This window comes from Lemur catta, chromosome 5, assembly GCF_020740605.2.
Source record: "Lemur catta isolate mLemCat1 chromosome 5, mLemCat1.pri, whole genome shotgun sequence".
Taxonomy (NCBI): Eukaryota; Metazoa; Chordata; class Mammalia; order Primates; family Lemuridae; genus Lemur; species Lemur catta.
This window is the reverse complement of record NC_059132.1, coordinates 4,628,476-4,649,789: the sequence shown is the minus strand read 5'-3', so window position 1 is coordinate 4,649,789 and position 21,314 is coordinate 4,628,476. Positions and strand designations below refer to the sequence as shown.

Sequence of the window (21,314 nt, the reverse complement as noted above, 5' to 3'; positions counted from 1 at the left end):
AGGCCTTCAAGATTTCAGCATCATACCACAACAGCAGAGTTAGAACTGGACAAAAAAGTTAACAGGAGTTGATGAAAAGTTGAAGGAGAGACTTAGTACCCCAACCAAACAAAAAGATACACTTTTTCAAGGGGAGAAAGAACAGAAAGCAATGATGTATGACTTTCAAATCACATGTAGTGAAGTACAGCAAAAATTGAACTTCTAAGATCTAAATCTGAGAAGTTTAACAAAGAAATCGATTTCAGAATTTAAAATCAAGACTTCTTGCAGTTTTACTAAGAGCACATCAATACTTTGAGAAAACCTTGTTGTTCTAGTATAGGGAACCAACATTTTAAATTTTATGTTGGTGTATTTTTAATATCAAAGCTCAGTCTTTAGAAAGACATAAATAATTTCCTATTAATTATAGCCAATTTGATCACACAAAATTCCTTTCATAAATTTTCTTTTCACAAACCTTGTTATGACTTATATAGACCATTTACAACATGCTTGGACTTTCTGCTTTGTCCTATACTTCCTCTTTCTTACATGGTTATTCATTGTACTTTAGGACAAAAATTTATAAGACCCTTTTTCATACAAAATTCTTTTCTTTTTAACCTTCCTTATCAAAAATACATTTTCATATACATAACTTTTTTCACACCTCTCTTTCCTACTTACTAGTTACTTTCTGTTTTGTTTCATATTTGAAACAACTTTTAAATAACCTCTCAATTAGACAAAATTGTTTTTTTCTCAACAAAGAGCACAATTTTATGTCTTTCTTATAAGTTTTTAATTAAAACACCTCTTTTTGGCACAATTTATATACAGAATTATATATTATTTAGAATTTTAGCTCTTATTAACCTTAAATTTTAGTGAAAATCTAGGAAACAACATCTTGAATTGGTCTGTCACATATCAGTATTTTATAGATGAAAAACATTTTATAATTTTAAGAAATGTATCCTTATAATATAATTTTTAAAAATCTTAATTTGAAGTGATCCAGACATTTAATGAGTATATATTATTTAACTTAACATAATTTTAAAGTTTCAGATTACATGAAAAGTTCATTTATAAGTGTTAATCCCATTTATATTTACTTTATTTATTGTTAAAAGTTTACCTAGATTATTTATGAGAACTGAGATATTAGACAAAGCTAGTTAATCATTTCAAGTTAGTTCCATGTTAATCACTTTTATAGCCTGTGAATATAAAGTATTAATTTAAGTAAGAAGCTTAAAGTTAAATATGTGGGTATTTTGTTAATAACTCAGAAGATAGAGTTGTTTTCATTAAATCAACAATATTAAATTAGTCTTACTTATCAAAAATTTTTCTAAAACAATGATCTTTACCTAAAAAGATCATTCTGTTTTAGGCTGGGTTTATAGTTTTATAATCTTCATGTCAAACCCTGATACCTTAAAATACCTAGTAGAGACAAATATAAAACTGCCCAATAAACTCAGGCAAAAATATTTGTTGACAATTTTGAAGACATTTTCATTTTTACCAATAATTTTAAAGCCAGCTTATTTATTAAAAATTTACTTAAGTCATGTGACCTAAGGCATTTGGGTTAATTACTATATATATTATACTTTGTATAAGCACTTATTTATCTTTAAGGGATTTGTAACTATGCCAGATTTTACCATGTAGAACAACGTACAACATAATACATATACATATGCATAAACACATCTACATACACACAAAGATCTTATAGTCTTCATTTTAGAACGTTAGTCGTGAAATAGTAATACGAACTCATCAGTTTATAAAATACATTTAGATCTAAATTATATTTCTGACAAAGTTGGTGACAGTTCACATGGTTAAATGTTATTTCCCTTAGTAGGTAATCTAATGAAGGCTGTGGACCAAAATTTTGGGTAAAGCAGTTTCCACAGAAGTTTGTTTTTTTAAAAAAACCTCTTTTACTCCTTTTTCTTTTTCTTTCAATTTTATATCAGTTTAGGGTTAAATTTTAAATGTTTACATTTTAGTTAGGAATTTTAGCTGGCTGAATTGTGTAAGAAAAACAAAATCTCCGATTATCTTTGAATTAATAACAAATCTATCTTTTGCTGTTTGTCTGGTTTGCTTGATTAGAAAATGTGGGTGGAGAAAAATTTTAGCAGTTTCTTTTAGGATATTAACTATTTTATCATTGTATGCTATTGTTAGGCATACCTAAATTTATATGTCTAAAAGATGCCTGGCTTTTGGTTACCATGGAGTTGTTATGATTTGTAAGGCTATTTGTTTGAAAACGCTTTAAGACTTTTTTTTCTTTTAATCTTAGCTAGCATGCCATAAAACAGTAAGTTTTATCTCAACACCAGTGGAAAAGTCAGCAGATTCAAAGTAGGCAGAAAAAAAAATAGAGAGCTAGAGAACTTAGAAGACTCTACATGTTAACCCTATAGCTGCAGGTTTTTCAGTTAATAACCATTTGAGATCGGAATTTTCCTTGATGTAATTTTCCCATCAGTTTAAAAATCTGCGCAAGAATAGGCCACAATATGTAGCCAACTGGAGTCCAAGAAAACCTGATATGCCTTAATGTTTAAGAATCCCATTCCATTTTATATTAATCTCCAAAGAGCAAAGAAAAGCCTATAAATTCTGTCAGGGAATGTTAGGAATTTTAGGGCTGGTGTTTTAGATGGTGGCAACCACCCTAGTTTCTTTTAATTAGCCATCCTGCACCCACCAACCAGAATGTTTATTTTTCCTTTTAGAATATATTCAGAAGCAAACAAAGAGAAGGAGTTAAACCAAATCAAAAGAAACCAAGAGAAGAGTATTCATAAAAATTTTAACCTAGATGTGCTGATTAAAAGAAATATTAAACTGGGTCTACAAACCAGAGAAGACATACCTCACAGAGAGAAGGTAAATTCTGTGGAAACCTAGAGTATTCAATCTAAAAAGACACTTATCTTCCTACCAGAAAGGAGTTATCAGAAAAGACAAAAAAGTCTTTTATAGTCACAGAAGGGATGGAGAATCCTTTATTTAAGATGGCCTTATCCAAACCAGATCCCAAATGAAGTCAAAAAGTCTCTATCAAAAGAAGGGAGGGTCTACCGGAGAGAAAACCCACCAAGAGAGGAAAGGCGAGCTGTGGAGGCAAAGAGCTCAAAGAGCTCAAGTGGATACTGCACCCTGGTTTTAGGAATCACCAGTTCCTTCCAATAGTGATCTTTTTCAGATCCCACTTCTGACCCCATATATGTCCACTTAAATAACAGAAAGAGGCCTCTAAAAGAAAAGTTGGTTATTTGGGAATAGAGCATCATGGTGAGGATGTACATGCCATAGTAAACTATGTGCATATTCAGGGAGGTAAAGGAAGACAAAGATTTTTGAAGGAAAAAATGAGGATTACATATTGTTTTATAATAATTATTCTTAAGACAGGTATATAACTGAGTCATTAGGAAACAGGGCTATCCGGTGACAGTGTCTGGGAGAAAGGGGCACTGATGCTGTAGAAAAGCTGAGGGCATCTTTGGGGACCCCAGGATATGGAAAATGGCCTCCAAATCAATAATTCTATAACTTTTGCTTTTAGGCTGTATGTTCCTTTATTAGAGGAGAAGAATTTGGCTCACTTTGAAAAGAACAAAATTCTACCCTGCATTGGCCTTTTACAGAGAGTTTGGTTTCTCTGGTAGAATCACAATGGCTCCCACTCTCCTGGAGGCTGGTTTTCCTAGAAGGCCTTTCATTTCTAAAAGCTGTTTGCTCCAAGAACCTGTCGACGCACTTAATTTGAAGTTAATAGAGCATTTTCTTCCAGTCCCAGGATTTGCCCAGCTATCTTAGTGGCACAACTCTTACCGACAAATGAAATTGGATCTATAAAAGTCCAGCTCTTGAGACTCCCTGTGACCAAGGTGTGTTTTTCTTTGTCCTCCTGCCAGCGTGTGTTTCCTGAGCTCTTATATTTCAGATGGAAGTTTGGCATTCTGCTTTTTCAGATACTGAGTCTAGGAAGTATAGTTCCCTCTTAACTATTCAGAGTCACACGCCACTTTAAAGCAAAGATTTATCATTCCCAGATGCTATTCTATACTTACAGTTAACAAATATTTGTTGAGCCCCCATTTTGTGCCCGGTGCTGTACTTGGCATTGGAGCCACTACAATGAATAAGACACTGTCCCTGCCTTCAAGGAACTCATGCTTTGTGAGGGAGGCACACATGTAAACAGGTCTTCATGGTACTACATGGGAGGAGTACACAGGGTCCTATGGGGGCAGCGTCTGGGCAATCCTCATAGCCTTGGGGAACTAGAGAAGGTTGTTGAGGAATGTTTAAGTAGAATCTTCAAGGATTCAAGATTTCTTGGCTTACTGACGTCACAAAATCTTTGGGTGATTAGGATTATGTCTTTATGCTCTCACTGGATAATTAATAAAACATAGGTTTGAAAACATTTAAGCATTCAATAAGTAATTACTGCCTAACTTGTTTTCTTAAGAAATAACTTTCAAGATCTATGTGTATTAAATGCTTTTTCCTTGCCTAGTCCTATCTTAAACACTCTGGGGACAGTGGGAGGCTGGTATAGAAGGGATGAGAGATGTAGGACAATGTCTTGGAAAGCTCACAGTCTAGCTAAGAATAGATTTAGCTCCCTAAAATAGAGAACAGCAGGACACAGTCAATGACCAGATGCCGGACAGATATGTTCTTGTCACCACATATCTTTTCATTCTCCTTCAGGGGAAGCACCATCCCGGCCTCAACAAGGAGCTTGATTTGGGCACAGAAAGGGAAAGAGACCTGCCTGCCTTCCTTAGCCCACTGGAAATATTCATCTTCTGTGTCCAGTTTATTGCATGGGCATATTTACTGCATGAGTGACTTTGGGAGGATTTTAGGAATTCCTGGACATATAAGTCTTTAAATAATCCCCTTTAACCACGTCATCTAGGATGCTTTCCTTTCTCTTCCCCAGTGTATTCTCTTATGGGTATAAAGGTAACTTGAGTCCTCTGATATTAACTCTGCCTTCAGTTACCCTTAGCTTTCTTTTAGGCAGCTTTCAACTTAGGCAGAAGGGAAAGCCTTTAGAACTCTTGTACTCTGTTGGTGGGAATGTAAATTAGTACAGCCATTGTGGAAAACAGGCCACCATGCCTGGCTAATTTTTCTATTTTTTATACAGACAGGGTCTCATTCTTGCTCCGGCTGGTCCTGAACTCCTGGCCTCAAGTGATCCTCTCACCTCAGTCTCCCAAAGTGCTAGGATTACAGGTGTGAGCCACCACACCTGCCCCGAAAGACTGTTATTGATAGTTATACCATTAGTGACTTTTGTCTTATTAGTGCTCAAGAAAAGTTTAAAAGAAGAAACAAAATAGCTTTATAGAAGGAAATCGCTCTTGTCATGGAGCCAGAAAGAACACCATAATATTTAATCATATATAGGAGATCTCTTCTGAATGCTCAGGGTGGGAGTTGGGGTTAGGGGAGACTGGGTATATGTGTGTGGCTGAGTGGAGGAAGGGGTCTTAGAGTTTGATGTCCTTTCCTGCTTTCAGTGGTTCGATCAGAGTCATTTTTGTAATGGGAACTAGAATCCATATTTCTTTACCAAGTAAGTAAAATAACATGTTGGATCTTTTTTTTAATTTCAAAATATTAAGGGGTTACAAATGTTTTTGTTACGTGGATACTTTTTATAATGCTTAAGCCGGGGCTTTTAGTGCGTCTATCACCCAAATAGTGTCCATTGTACCCAATAGGTAGGTTTTTACCCCTCCCTCCTTCTTGATTTCCAATGACCTTTACATCTCTTTGTGCCCATGTGTGCCCATCGATTAGCTCTCAATTATTAGAGAGTACGTGTGGTGTTTGTCTTTCCATTCCTGAGATACTTCTCTTAGGATAATAGTCTCCAATTCCATCGAAGTTGCTGCAAAAGACACTATGTCATTCCTTTTATGGCTGAGTAGTACTCCATACTGTGTACATGTATATATACATACGTATGTATATATATGCATATATCTATGTGTATATACATGATTTTCTTTATCCATTCATGCATTGTTGGGCACTTAGGTTGATTACACATCTTTGCTATTGTGAATTGTGCTGCAATAAACATTCGAGTATAGGTGTCTTTTTGATAAAATGAACTCTTTTCCTTTGAGTAGACCTCCAGTAGTGGGATTGCTGGGTCAAATGGTAAGACTATGTTTATTTCTTTGAGGAATCTCCATACTGTTTTCCATAGAGGTTATATTAATTTGCAGTCCCACCAACAGTGTATAAGTGTTCCTTTCTGCATCCATGCCAGTATCTATTGTTTTTTGACTTTTTAATAATGGCCATTCTGACAGGGGTAAGGTGATATCTCATTGTGGTTTTAATTTGCACTTCCCTGATGATTAGTGATGTTGAGCATTTCTTCATGCCTGCTGACCATTTGTCTGTCTTCTTTTGAAAAACATCTGTTCATGTCTTTTGCCCACTTTTTAATGGGGTGGTTTGGTTTTTTTCTTGCTGATTTGTTTGTGGGTCTTAATTGTAGGGCTAACCACTATCAGAACCTAGAATGGCTATCTAGGGAGACTCTGACTGCTTCCTCGGCTGAGGGGCTACAGTTCTGTGCCTTTAGGACTCTAAGCTGACACCATTTGAAATTGGATTTTAGATAAGAGTATTTGTAACTAATACTGTGAGACTGTTACATTTTATTTCATTTGGGTGTCCAGCAGTGCTTTTGTTGTTCATTTATCCCAAAATGATAGAATGGAAATCCTAGAGAGAATGAAAAAAGAGAGAACGAGGGAGGGAGAGAAAGAGAGATTTTTCAGGAGGGAAAAACATTGAGGATGATGTGCAAGAAAAAAACACAGTAGGTATTCAGGTATTCAGAGAAATATTACCTTTTATTCGAAAGAAAACACAGGTACATTTTTAACATACAAATACATGGCAGTTCAAATTTTATAGATGTAAGGGAGGTTTATTCAAGGAAGCGATGACACTGGTCATGATTTAGTAAAAGTCACTGAGCTAATGGTTATTTGAACAATAGCTTAGTATCTTTTGAGAACAATCTAGCTGATTCCCCTATGTAAGTGACTCTGTGGGGATGAGGGATCTGTTTTATTAAGTGTTTAAGTCAGATATTGAGAGGTTTAAGAAAATTTTAAGCTAATTATAAAAGTGCTATTGACAAAGTCTCCCAGACCCAATGATAGAGTCATAATGACCTCTATTTAATATACATAAAGAATTACAGATAAAAAGCCATTTTGTAATGAACACTCTATCTATATTAGCCATTAATATGTTAGTTAATGTGATTTCTAGCATAATTAGAGTGCTAAAGAATTTGTGCCCAGTTCTAATAGCATCATTAGTGAAGAAAATGTACTGTTATCATAAACTAGAGAATCTGATTCAGGTATGGGAATTAATTGTAATTATAATGCTTAATTTAAATGTGAAGTTAAAAGCACCCCTTCAACCTTAATCCAAACTTAGTTTGTTAACTAATTAATTAAGGTGGGGGATTTTGTGACTTGGCTAATTGATTGAATAGTTACATGACTGAAAGTTACAGTTTTCATATCTGAAAGTAGATTTGTTTCAGTGCTAAGGAGGTATAGCATTGATTTTACTAGGCATATAATTAGTAATAACTTTTGTGGATATTCCATTGACTAAAAGGATCTGTGAACTTTGTTTCCCAGCCATCACTGCTGCTTGCCTCTCTGTCTGCTTTCTTGTGTTCACTCTCTGCTACAAATCATGGCAGCCAGATTGTTTGAATTAGTAGTTATTCTCCTAAGAAAAGAGAAAAGGGTGGTATGTGTCTGTGTGTGTTGGTGGGTGTGCTGGGTGGATATATGACAGAGACAGGTGTAGTCTAAAGCAGAACTGGGTATAAAATCGCTATTTGGGGGGTTCTGGCTTCTTCTTTCTGCATCTTGCCCTATCCCCAGCCGTTACCTCCCCATCTCCCATTCAAGAAGGACTTCAGCATTAAGGGTTGCCAATTTTTATATACCTGTTGGTATATGAGCCATTCTTTTTTTTCTTTTCTTTTTTTGAGACAGAGTCTCACTCTGTTTCCCGGGCTAGAGTGAGTGCTGTGGCATCAGCCTAGCTCACAGCAACCTCAAACTCCTGGGCTTAAGCGATCCTACTGCCTCAGCCTCCCCAGTAGCTGGAACTACAGGCATGCGCCACCATGCCCGGCTAATTTTTTCTATATATATTTTTTAGTTGGCCAGATAATTTCTTTCTATTTTTAGTAGAGACGGGGTCTCGCTGTTGCTGAGGCTGGTCTCAAACTCCTGACCTTGAACAATCCACCTGCCTCGGCCTCCCAGAGTGCTAGGATTACAGGCGTGAGCCACCGCGCCTGGCCAGTGAGCCATTCTTAAAGATCCCTTGGATTCATCTGTGTGCATAGTGGAGATGGCAATATTTTCATATCTTTCCCGAGGTGCAAAGCACCAGCAGTGGTGAATAAGTACCAGCAGGTCCTTTTGGAAATTTTTGTTGAGAAAGCCATAAAAGAGAGGGTTTATACATGTAGAAACCATAGCAACCAAATGGCAAACTGCAAATACCAGGTCATGGTGGCAGCTCATCAGCACCTCAGGATGCCAGTCAAAGATGACATTGAAGATGTTCAAGGGCAACCAGCAGGCTCCAAAGGTCACCACGATGGAAATCAACATTGTGGTGATCCTCTTGTTTTCACTGAGCCGGTGGCCATCATTTTCCCTCTTCCTGTTGACCTTCCCATTTCTCCTGCAGAGGCAGATGACAATCTTCAGGTAGCAGATGAGGATGAAGCCCAAAGGGACAAAATACTGGACCATAAACAGAGAGGTGGTAAAGAGGAGCTGGTTCATTTTGGAAGGCCAGTTCTCTACACAGGCCACCCTGTGGGCATAGAGGTCAGTGGGGAGAGAGAGGTTGTGGAAGGGCTCATTGGTGAGTTGATAGGACAGGAAGAACGGAATAGAGAACAGAAGAGAAAATAGCCAAATCAATGTGATGCCCCAGTAGGCATGAGATACACTGGGCTTCCAGCCACAGGGGTTCACAATCAGCTGATGTCTTTCAACAGCAATTAATACAAGTGAGAATATGGATACAGAGATTGAAACACTCTGCACATATGAGGTTAGTTTGCACATGGTATCCCCAAATATCCAATGGTCCATCAAAATGTAGATGACAGTAAAAGGGATGCACATGACACACACCAAGATGTCAGAGAAGGAGAGATTGGCAATCAGTATGTTAGTGACATTCTGAGCTTCTCTCTGCTTCTTAAAGATGATGATGATGAGAGAGAGGTTTCCAAAAAGGCCCACAATTAAGACCACAGTATAGGCTATGAGTAATAGGAGTAGAGCTAGAGAAGGGGGTTGACAGGACTCAAAGTAAAAAAATGCAGAGTTGTTGCTCTTTGTGCTGGTTTTATCAGATGTTGGGTGGTTTAGGGAAACTTCCATTATGTCAGGATTGTAAGAAGAGATTTTCTAAGCTTGCTTATATTATGGGTGGATATTTTGGTCATCAGTTCTTGGGAAGCAGTTTGTTCTGAGGCTTCCAATGAGTAATTAGTAGGTAGGGTTTAGTCTTTCCTGATCTCTGTTTGTATTTGCTGGAAACACATGGAAGACTTGAGCATGTTCTTGAGACCCTAAAAAATCAAACAGACCCAGAATATTAATGCAGGTTCTTGATATGGATAATTCTATAGGTGGAACTATGTCCCTGTGCAGACAAAGTACAAATATCACAGAGGATCTCTGTTTACACTTACTGTCCTCCCATCTCAGGGTACTTTATTTGTCCCCTCAGTATAATACTTAGAACTAGTGAGGCAGGGAATGTAACAGTGTCCTGTTAACTATATAAGGCAGCCCTAATATTTGTTTCCATCCCTATCAACTTCTTCTTCTTTTTTTTTTTTTTTTGTGGTCTTCTGAGTATGCACCTGCTTGCTCTTGCTCCAAAGGACTGTAAAGGCCGTAAGGATAGGGATTGCACTGTGGAGGTCAAAATGCTATGTTTGAAGTTGAGTTCGGTTATGTTTTAAATGCTTGTATCCCTTCCAAAATCTATGTTGAAACTTTTAAATTTGTATTTTATTTTACTTTTTAGAGACAGAGTCTTGCTCTCTTTCCCGGGCTGGACTACAGTAGCCCAATCATAGCTCACTGAAGCCTCAAACTTCTGGCCTCAACTGATTCTTCCACCTCAGCCTCCCAAAGCACTGAGATTGCAGGCGTGAGCTACCATGACTGGCCTCATGTTGAAATAATCCCTGATGCAACAGGATTGAGAGGGGGGCCTTTAGGAGATGATTAGGTCATGAGGGCTCTGCCCTTAAGAATGGCTTAATACCTTATTAAAAGGTGTAAGGGATAGCTGGGCATGGTGGCATGTGCCTGTTGTTCCAGCTACTTGGGAAGCTGAGGTGGAGGATCCCTTGAGCCCAGGAATTCAAGGCCACCCTGGACAACATAGTGAGACCCTGTCTCTAAAAAATAAAAAATAAAATTATAAAAGAACTTGAGGGGGCAAGTTCACCCCTTCTGTCCCTTTCGCCATGTGAGGACACAGCAACAAGGAGCCATTCTGGAAGCAGAGAACAGCCCACACCAGACACTAAACCTGCTGGTGCTTTGATCTTAGACTTTCCAGTCTCCAGAACTGTGAGGAACTTCTGTTGTTTATAAATTACCCTCTGGTATTTTGTCTGTGGTATTTTGTTATAGCATCACGAATGGACTAAGATAGGTTCTAATTGAAGCATCATTACTTGGTATCTATATGACTTTGACATAAGTCAGTTACCCTTCCTCTTCAGTGTTCTTATCTGTAAAATGGGGGATAAACTCTGTCTGAGTAGTAAGGATTAAATGAGATCATGCAACTGAATTTTTTCCCTTAGCCCCAACACAGAGCACATAGTAGGTGCTTAGTATATATGTGTTGAATAAAATTTATCAGCTCCACTGCCCAAAGCTAATCTATAGCCTTTAGTCTGGGGGTTGGAATCACAGAACAGACCTGCTATGGAATAGCAGAGGCCTTCTCCTCTTTCCCTTCCTTCACTCTCTGAGGCCGAAGCTACATTCTGCACAGGCAGTTTCTGGATACGTTGCTCAGATTCTGGGGATCAAGGCAAGGAAGGCAGCCAATGCCTAATGAGCTATTACCTAGAATTAACTTATTTAGAAGCATTCCTCCAATTCTTCCTGCCTCCAGATCCCTTCCTCTAACTTCTAGCGGAAAGGGGCACCCTGGTCAGCGTAGTTCAGGGTGATCATACGCAGTGGAATCATTACTACCAGGATGTCCACCAGGCTTGATGGCCTCTCTGCCATTCTAAATGCTACAATTTCTGGCCCAAAGAGGAGACATTGAAAGAGAACAAAGGAGAAAAAAAACACCTCATCTTGGTTTATTCTTTAGGAATTTGAGGAAAACAATATAAATAACATTGATAAAAGAAACTGAGCCGTAGGAATGAAAAAGAATGAACTTCTTTTTACTGTTTGAAATTACCTTGGCCTGCTCTCACCTTCTCCCTGAGTTCAAAGGCTTAGCAGATTCTTATTAGAAAAATCACCTTAAGAATACTTATATCTGTCATGATTTCAACAATAGATACCATAATGAAGAACACCATAAAAATACCACAGATGAGCTGGGTGGGGTGGTGTGGGCCTGTAGTCCTAGCTACCAGAGAGGCTGAGGTGGGAGGATTGCATGAGGCCAAGAGTTCAAGGCTGCAGTATGCTATGTTTGCACCTATGAATAGCCACTGCACTCCAGCCTGGGCAATGTAGCAAGATACTGTCTCTAAAAACAAAATAAAACAAAACAAAAAGCCCACAGATGAATAGGAACTGTTGATAAAGACAGTATGTTTTACAAAGAGAGATCCAAGGAACTGATCTGTGGCTCAGATGTGATGCAGTGATAGGAGAAATAGTGAAATCTATAAAAAGCAGTATTTGAAATAAAGGTTTAAGGCTTGGATGATTCAGGAATTCAGCAACCTAGAGTTCACAGATATTGGCAGAAGGAGAATTTCAAGGCAGATTTAAGCTCTTCATACAGTTGATAGATTATAAATCAGAAACAGAAAGCTTTTATTGCTAATTAGAGGCCTCCTACCAAGTGAGCGTCATTGGAGAAGGAAAGGAATGAAAAGGAAATAGGCAATAACTGAACGCACAGTTTGGTATGCTAGCATGGGCATTAGACGTCTTGTCAGGGGACATGTCCTGCTGCTGACTAGCTGTTTGATCTTGGACGAGTCACTCTCCTTCTCTTGGCCTCAATTTCTTTATCCGTCAAATGAAATAAAAAATGGCTTCCCTGTTTCATACCTTGTTATAAAAGCCAATTAAGGAATATATTTAAAACATTTTATAAACTGTTACGCACTGTGCAAATTCAAGTACTCATTATTGTTATTCTTGTTGAATGTCTCAGACATTTGAACTGAATTGATCTAACCCCATCCTCCAAAGAGCTGTTTTCGTATCTGCTATACTATTTATTTCTCTAGCATCAAGTTTGTTGGAAAGGAATGTGATTGTTATAGTTCCATTTCATAGAGAGAGAAACCAAAGTACAGAAAAATCCAAGCTCTTAGCTAAAGCCAAACAAAACCAGCAAAGTCTTGTGTGTTTTTTTCTTCCCAGCTCTTAATGTCTATAAGAATGAAAAGCTTCCTATGAATCCTGCAAAAACAAGTCTGAGTGACAGTTTTCTCTTTATAGATGTGTAAATTCCTAAATTTTTTTTTTTGCAGAGTTCCCAGCAGATTGGTAATAGAGATGGGAATAAACATTGGGAGCTTGTGTATTGCCCATTCATGTCAATTTGGACTGTCTTCATTGGATAGGAATTACTCACCACCCTGCAACAGCAGGTCTGTTGGAGAAACTGGGTGGAGAACCCTCTACTCTTCTGTATGCTGCTTAGTAGCAAAGTACAAGGTAGCTTTCCAATCTATAAATTTCCATAGAGGCTTGGGGCTCAGACAGCCTGAAGAAGGTCAGATGGGCCTCATCTGGGATGGAATGAAAGGGGAGTGCTGGAGTTACATTATCCAGTGCCCTCTATACAATACAGAAAAGATTAATAGGAAAATCTCCAAATTTGGACTTTAAAAGGCAATGTGGGATTTACACTTTACATAATTGGTAACTATTAAGTTAAAATATTTAAATCCTGCCTATCTGGAAACAAAGTCATGCTAAGCCCTGATTCATAAAAAAATTCTTGGGATACATTTCTATTTTAGGAGCATTCACATTTGGTTTGTTTGGTTGGATTGATCTACGGATGTGAGATCTCAAATTCTCAAGTGACATTTTGCTCAAAAATATGAGTAGCAGCCGGGCGCGGTGGCTCACGCCTGTAATCCTAGCACTCTGGGAGGCCGAGGTGGGTGGATCGCTCGAGGTCAGGAGTTCGAGACCACCCTGAGCAAGAGCGAGACCCCGTCTCTACTAAAAAAAAAAAAATAGAAAGAAATTATCTGGCCAACTAAAATGTATATATAGAAAAAAACTAGTTGGGCATGGTGGTGCGTGCTTGTAGTCCCAGCTACTCGGGAGGCTGAGGCAGGAGGATCGCTTGAGCCCAGAAGTTTGAGGTTGCTGTGAGCTAGGCTGACGCCACGGCACTCACTCTAGCCTGGGCAACAGAGCGAGACTCTGTCTTAAAAAAAAAAAAAAAAGTGAGTAGCATATGGCAGAAATAGGTAATCTTCAACCTTCAATGTGATTTTATCTAGTTTATGAGGCACCTGCCTTGAACTTGTTCCATTTATGCCTTTGAATGCAAAGATAAAACATTACATTAAATTTTTTTATAGTTTTGTGTTTAAAAGTTTCAAAATGAACAAAATAAGAGCATAGCTCCACCAAAGTCTCTATATGCATATTTATTTCTGTATTGGAGTGTCTTTTTGTTAGTGTCTTTCTTCTGTCTCTTTATTTATACAATTCTTTTTTTGAGGGGAAGGGAGTTGGGGCAGAATTTGTGTGTGTCTGCGCCTTGTTCCCTGTGTTTTTTCCTTACCATTCGTTGTCTTCCTCTCTTTCTGTCCCTCTGTCTCATTCTCTCCTCTCTGTTTTCCCCGTTTCCCTTAATTTTCCATAACATAGAAAAATTAAAGGAAATTTTAGATTATTTGTTATATTAGTATTTCATTGGGTGCTACAGTGTTTTGACTCAGAAGAGACTCTAAAGATCTCCTAACATATTCCTCCCATTTGACAGATCTTGCAGCTTTGCTGTTAAATACTGGCCGGACAGGGACCAGAGCCCCCAGGTCTCTTGGTTCTCAGAGAGTTCCGTGTTCCTGCCACTACTTTCTGCTTGCCTCCTGTTTTATATTTCTTGAATAAAGTTCTGTATTTCCTATTTTTAATTTTAAAATCAAATAAGTAAAACATTTTTTATTTCTTTTATATTAACAAAGTTCCCTTATTTAACTTCAGGGAGTCTACGGCCTTGGGTAAAGTAAATTTTTGTAGACTCCCTTACCGCCAGGTATGTATGTGAGGGGCCCAAAATAGGGTAGGACTACACTGCAAGCATCCCCCGTAGCATTCTCTCTCCCTTTCCTTAAATCTTTAGGAATACAGATTCTGTGGTTGTGTTGAGGCAAATAACATCTCTCACTTGTTTAGGGCTTAATGTTATTTCAAGTACTGCCTCATTTATTCATTAGTTCACCAAGAATTCAAGTGCTGACAAGGTGGGCTATCTTACTTGATCTTTACAGCAGTCCTGTTCTCTAGTTAGGAATGATTCTTTAATTCTGGTTTTACAAACACGAAAACTAATAAGACCAGTGATTGGCTCATGGTTGCATAGTTAGCAGCAGAGCCAGGAGTAGACTTCTACTTTCTAAACCGTATACAAAGCAGTATCTCTAATTTATTTGGTCAATTCATTTTTTTAAAAAATCAGTCAAGTTAATCATTTGTGTTTTATGAAAACAAATATTAATAGAACAAGAATCTCTGTATAGACACATCTTAGACCTTAGCCTAAGAACAAAGCACTATATTAAGTAACCACAATAAACATCAAGAAATGACTGCCTATTCTCGCACAGCCTTGTTAAAAAGTGTAATTGAGCTGGTTATTCAACATCACCCAGACCTCCTTATCCTATTCATCTGTTCACCCATTACAAAAAAGTCAAATTTCATATCTATCTATTGCAGAAGTATGTGCTGTCTTTTAAGACTTGAGGATTTCAGCCATTCTTTTATCATATGTACTTTGATTTTTTCTGCTGGAAATGGTTTATATGTTTTTCTTTTCTTGAATTTGACAATTTCCTGAACCCATATAAAGCATTAATGGAAAATACACACATTTCCCAAAGCTACTCTTTTAGAAATCAAGACAACAACAGATTGTCTGAATTGTCCTCAGTTTTCTTGGAAGGTTAATAAATGAACTTGTCATTTTAGGAATGTTGAGGTTTTCAATTTTAAAATAATGGTACATTAAATGCATCGGGAAAGGAGAACTTAACTCTGCCAATGAAAATGAGTATACCAGGTTTTTAAATTTATTTACTAACAGATAAATAAAAGTAATGAAAATCCTGTTGTGCCAATACTAGTTTTTGGTGATATCTTTGATAATTTTCCTACAATGGTGTATTCTAGAGCTGTGGAATTGTTTTTCAGATCACATAAGCAAGAAGAAATCTGGTACAATTAGGCCTGAAAGCATTATAGTTCCAATTTTTAATGGTCTTCACATATTTTAAAACTGTATCATTTTACCATGAAATATACATTTGAAAAACACATTTGAAAGACTTTTCTTTAGCACTGTAGAAGTTCGTTTCCCAAATTCTTACCTGTTGGAAATTTCTAGCTCTTTTGCTGTTCTTTTCATCTTCTATTATTTTCCTTTTTCATTTCCTTATTTTTTTTAAGTTTATTTCTCTGCCGAAGGATGACATGTTAGTCACCTTTGGCGTCACACTGTCCCTCTGTTCCTTCTTGGGTTATTTGTCCACCAAATAATCTATAGCTTCATTTCAGAGGCTGCCGCCTCGAGTTGGAATCACCACACAGAGGGCTGGGCTCTGGAATACAGTGGGCCCTGAGCACACTGCGGAGCCGGAAGGGAGGAGCCAGAAATCCCAGCAGCAGTGATATTACGTGGAGCTGTTCAAAAGATGTTTTCAAATCGTCACTTTCAATCATCTTGTAGAGACGATGATAAGAATACATCTTGAAAATCTGTGGCATTTTCTGGTGCATATATATACATGGCATATATATATGTACTTTAAAAAATATTCCTGGAAAATTATTAGTAAACATTAATGGTTGTTCTTAGAGAATTTACTATTAGTTAAGAGATGGGTTTTATTCCAGATTTTTCTATAATTTATGAGATTAATAAAAATGCTTTTAAAATTTAAATTAACCCCAAGTTTTAGAGGAAAGTATGTATTATAAATATAAGATTTTTATCAATCACTTTGAAACTGATATTAGCTAAGCTGCTTATGGACTATAAATGAAAGTGGGGACCAAAAAGCCCTTTTCTTGTATTTGAAAAATTATTACAAGAAGGATGCTATTCCTCATTGTTGCCAAAGACTGAAAAAGTAAGATTTAGATTAAATATAAGAAATATTTCCTTAAAGTGAGTGTTTGAAGGCTTTGAGAAATAAAGTTGTAGAATATTGAGTGTGGCTGAAAATATTTTTGGCATGGTATAATAAAAAGATCAGCAACATTCTGACATACTGCATTTCCTAATCCAAGGATTCAGTGAGGGAGCCCCAAATTTCAGAACTAAGCCATGTCAATCAATTCTGTTTCCCATCCAGTACACCAAACTAATCAACAGAAACCCAAAATTCCCAGGCAGTCAACAACATTGAAATTGCGTACCTATGTTTTATAGAACCCTGTCAGGTAGAGTCGGGGGTACAGTGGCCAGGGGGTGTGTACTACAGAAATGGAAGCCAGTCCCCTCCTCTGTAGGAACTTGAGCAGATGTGGACAAAGCAGTGCAGTAGCCCGGACCACTTCATTCCTCAGTCACCTTTTAGCAATATCCCGTTACTTATTTACCTTTTGTACTTGAAATATAAAGAATAGCAAACTTTGGAAGATTGTAGGGCTTATTGTAAATTATCTTTTCTGTACATAGCACACTGGCAAAAACTAGCAGTGGCCACAGGTTGGGTGGATCCTAAGAGATCATCTCAGTCATCTGTGATGTCGGTGAAGATTTTGATGGGCAGCTTGCGTTGGACAGAGCTGGGTCTGAATTCGGATCCCCTCACATCACCTAGCTGGGTGACCTTGAGCTTCTGTCTGAGCTTTTGATTCCTTTTCTATACGGTGAATATTGCCATCTATCTTGAGGATTGTTTTGAAGGCTAATGATAGGACGTAGTAGATATTCAATAATTGGTAGTTATTATTGTTGTGCCTTATAATTTTCCTTAGTAGAAACATACAATCTGGGTTAAGAGCAGAGTTCATTGTTTATTGTTCCTGTATCCCTTCCCAAAGTAAATGTAGAATGAGTGTGGAAAATTGAGAAATGATGAAACTAGAGTAGTTTTTTAATTTTTAAGGGGATGTTTGGTGTAAACCTATGTTCTGAGGTTAAGGGTCCATTCTTGTTATCATTTTTCCTTACCCGGGTACAAATTGAAAGTTATTATAATCTGGTGTAAACAAATGAACTTGCGGGGCTAATAAAATGTCCATTTAGCTTTTCCTCCTCAAGGACACCACTTTGATACCAAGTTTGTGTGTGCTCAGGAACTAAGGGATATATAGAAATGGAGGCCCACTGATTAATATATCTGTTTTCTCCAGAATCACCTGGCATACACGAACGCCTTCAAGAAACATTAAAAGGAAAAAAGGCATGTTTGGATGAAAAGACTAAATATTATAAAGATTTGATTTCTTCCTAAGTTAAATTATAGATTTAATTCAATTCCAATGAAAATTCCAATAGGAGTTATAAAAAATAATATAGAAAAGAATATGTGAGAATAGCTTTGAAGAATGGAATATTTAAAATGATAAGCATGATTAACCACACCAAATATTTTAAAAAATTATACAGTATCAGTAATTGAATTTGTTGGTATAATTCTGGGTCAAGAGTTAGCAGACAGGTAAAGGAATGGAATAGACAGAAATAGATACTAATATATATAAAATTTTAAAATATGATAGAGAAAGCAGTAAGGATTTCTGGAGAAGGAAAGGGCTATTCAATAAATATTGTTAAAATAATTAATTAGCTGCTTAGAAAAAAATGTTAATTTAGTTCAATACTGTATACAAGAATAAATTTTAGGTAAAAATTCAAAGTAAGAAAAGAGACTCAAGGCCGGGCGCAGTGGCTCACGCCTGTAATCCTAGCACTCTGGGAGGCTGAGGTGGGTGGATTGCTCGAGGTCAGGAGTTCGAGACCAGCCTGAGCAAGAGCGAGACCCTGTCTCTACTAAAAAATAGAAAGAAATCATCTGTCCAACTAAAAATATATATAGAAAAAATTAGCTGGGCATGGTGGTGCATGCCTGTAGTCCCAGCTACTCAGGAGGCTGAGGCAGTAGGATCGCTTGAGCCCAGAAGTTTGAGGTTGCTGTGAGCTAGGCTGACGCCACGGCACTCACTCTAGCCTCGGCAACAGAGCGAGATTCTGTCTCAAAAAAAAAAAAAAAAAGAAAAGAAAAGAGACTCAAAAAATTGTTTAGTAGGCTGGGCGCAGTGGCTGTAATCCCAGCATTTTGGGAGGCTGAGGTGGGAGGATCACTTTAAGCTGAGAGTTTGAGACCAGCCTGGCCAACCTGTGAGACCCCATCTCTACAAAAAATTAAAAAATTAGCCAGGTGTGATAGCACGTGCCTATAGTCCCAGCTGTTCTGGAGCCTCAAACAGGAGGATTGCTTGACCCCAGGAGTTTAAGGCTACAGTGAGCTATCATGCCATTGCACTCTAGCCTGGACAACACAGCAAGAAATGTTGTGTCTCAAAAAAATGTTTACTAGATAATATAAGTAAATATTTAACCTCTAGATGGAGGAGGATTTACAAAACTTCCTCTAACTTAAATGTAGCCTCATCAAAGAGCTCATCTTTGAACACCCTGTCTAAATAAACTACCCTCACTAATTTATTCTCTGTTATAGCACCCTATTTTATTTCCTTAATTGCACTTATAACAATTTATAATTATGCTTTTAAAAAAGTATATTAGCTTTACTCACTTATCGCCTTTCTTACTAAACATAAACTTTTTGATGGCTAGAAATATGTCTTATTTACTGCTGTATTTTTGGCATCCTTGCATAGCTCCTGGCATGCAGCAAGTCTTCAGTGACTATTTGTTGAATGAATGAATGAATGAACAAGCTTAAACTCAAGAGAACGAATTAAAACGTACAACAACAACAATATAATCCAAGGGAGGAATAAGTAGATTTTAAATTATCCTTATATCATCTAGGATCAGGATAAAGATGTTCATTAACTTCAGTTTTGATAAATATGCACTTGATAATTTCTAGGATAACTACTAAAAGAATAAAAACTGTGTTATTTCCAAAACAATAGATGAAGAAAAAGGGATGATAAAATATTCATTCTTTCCAAGTAGAGGGATAGAGAAGCAACAAGGAAGACCTTAAGGTTTCCGAATTTGGCAACCAGGTGGATGATAGTATTCTTAACTGAATAGGGGACAGGAGGAAGAGAGAGTGTGGAAGGAAGGAAGGAAGATGCTAAGTTCAGTTTGGAACAAGCTGAATTTGAGGTGCTTGACAGCCAAGTGGGGATGACAGGAGGAAGCCATTAAGTTTCCTCGAGGAACCAGAGAAGTTAGGTTTTTTTTTTTTTTAAAAAAAACTTCTTTGATACCTTCTTTTTAAGTGAAAGTGATTTAGTTCTTTCTGGGTTTATGAATTTGCTTAACAATTCTGACCTCCACCTGACTGTGTTTTGCCGATAAGGGTGTTTAACAGGTTGCCAAACTATCAAAGGAAAATTGTAAATTGATGTCTCTGGAAGCCTTTAAAACTAAGATGCTTTTCTATTCTAAGAGTTTTGGGTTTTCTCTCCATCCAGAGGGCTGGATCTCTCCAAGTATAAGAAAAGGATCTTTTTTTTTCTTTCGGTATTTAGGAATTTATTCTCTGCTCTTCTCTGCCATCTGGTGGCATATGAATGAAATACTACATTTGGAAAGAAAATAGGGAATTTGGGCTATTTTGAAATATGTGACTTGCTGAAGAGAAGCAACATATGGTTATGTTTGTTTGTGATTCCAAACTTTGAAACCACAGCAATAGTTCTAGGGCACAGTAATTTTCTGTCTGTGGTATTTTCTGGATCCTCTACCCACTCTTCTTTTACTTTCATCGCCCTGCTTTACCATCTGGCGTTTCTAACCACACATCCTAAGTAAACTGAGTAATCGAAGTTAACATTTTCTTTCCGCACTTCTCGTAACTAAATCAATGCTGACCTTATGACCTGTACAGATATGTGGTCTCCTTTAATCCCATGTGTGCCCATGTCCTCATCCCCAGAACCTGTGAATATGTGACCTTACATGGCAAAAAGTACTTTGGAAATGTGACTAAAGTTAAAGACTTTGCGATAGGGAGCTTATCCTGGATTATTTGGGTGGGGACAATATAATGATACGGTCCCTTTCCTGGTTGCAGTGAGAAAGAGAGAGGAAGGGGAAAGAGGAATGGGAGGGGGATTCTCACTCTGTTGCCTGGGCTAGAGTGCCGTGGCATCAGCCTAGCTCACAGCAACCTCAAACTCCTGGGCTCAAGCAATCCTTCTGCCTCAGCCTCTCGAATAGCTGGGACTACAGGCATGCACCACCATGCCCGGCTAATTTTATATATATATATATATATATTTTTTTTTTTAGTTGTCCAAATAACTTCTTTCTATTTTTAGTAGAGCTCTTGTTCAGGCTGGTCTCAAACTCCTGACCTCGAGCAATCCTTCCTCCTCGGCCTCCCAGAGTGCTAGGATTACAGGCATGAGCCACCGCACCCAGCCTAATGGCACCATGTTACTTATAGAATTAAAGGCCAAAATTCTTAGCAAGACTTATGTAATCCTTCTTGATCCCGTCCCTGTTTACCTTTCCAGCCTCATTTTCTCTTGTTCCCACCTGAGGCAGACAGAATAATGGTCTCCCAAAGATGTCCACATCTTAATCCCTGGGACCTGTGAATATGT

The 21,314-nt window shown here is 37.7% G+C and overlaps 1 protein-coding gene across 1 annotated transcript; it reads right to left on the bottom strand.

Moving 5' to 3' along the window:
• Positions 1-8,638: 8,638 nt before the first annotated feature.
• LOC123637807 (putative neuropeptide Y receptor type 6) lies at positions 8,639-9,670 on the bottom strand. The gene is given in 2 exon segments (XM_045550856.1): positions 8,639-8,680; positions 8,682-9,670. Coding segments are annotated over 2 exon segments (876 nt in total). The 5' UTR covers positions 9,516-9,670.
• Positions 9,671-21,314: the final 11,644 nt, after the last annotated feature.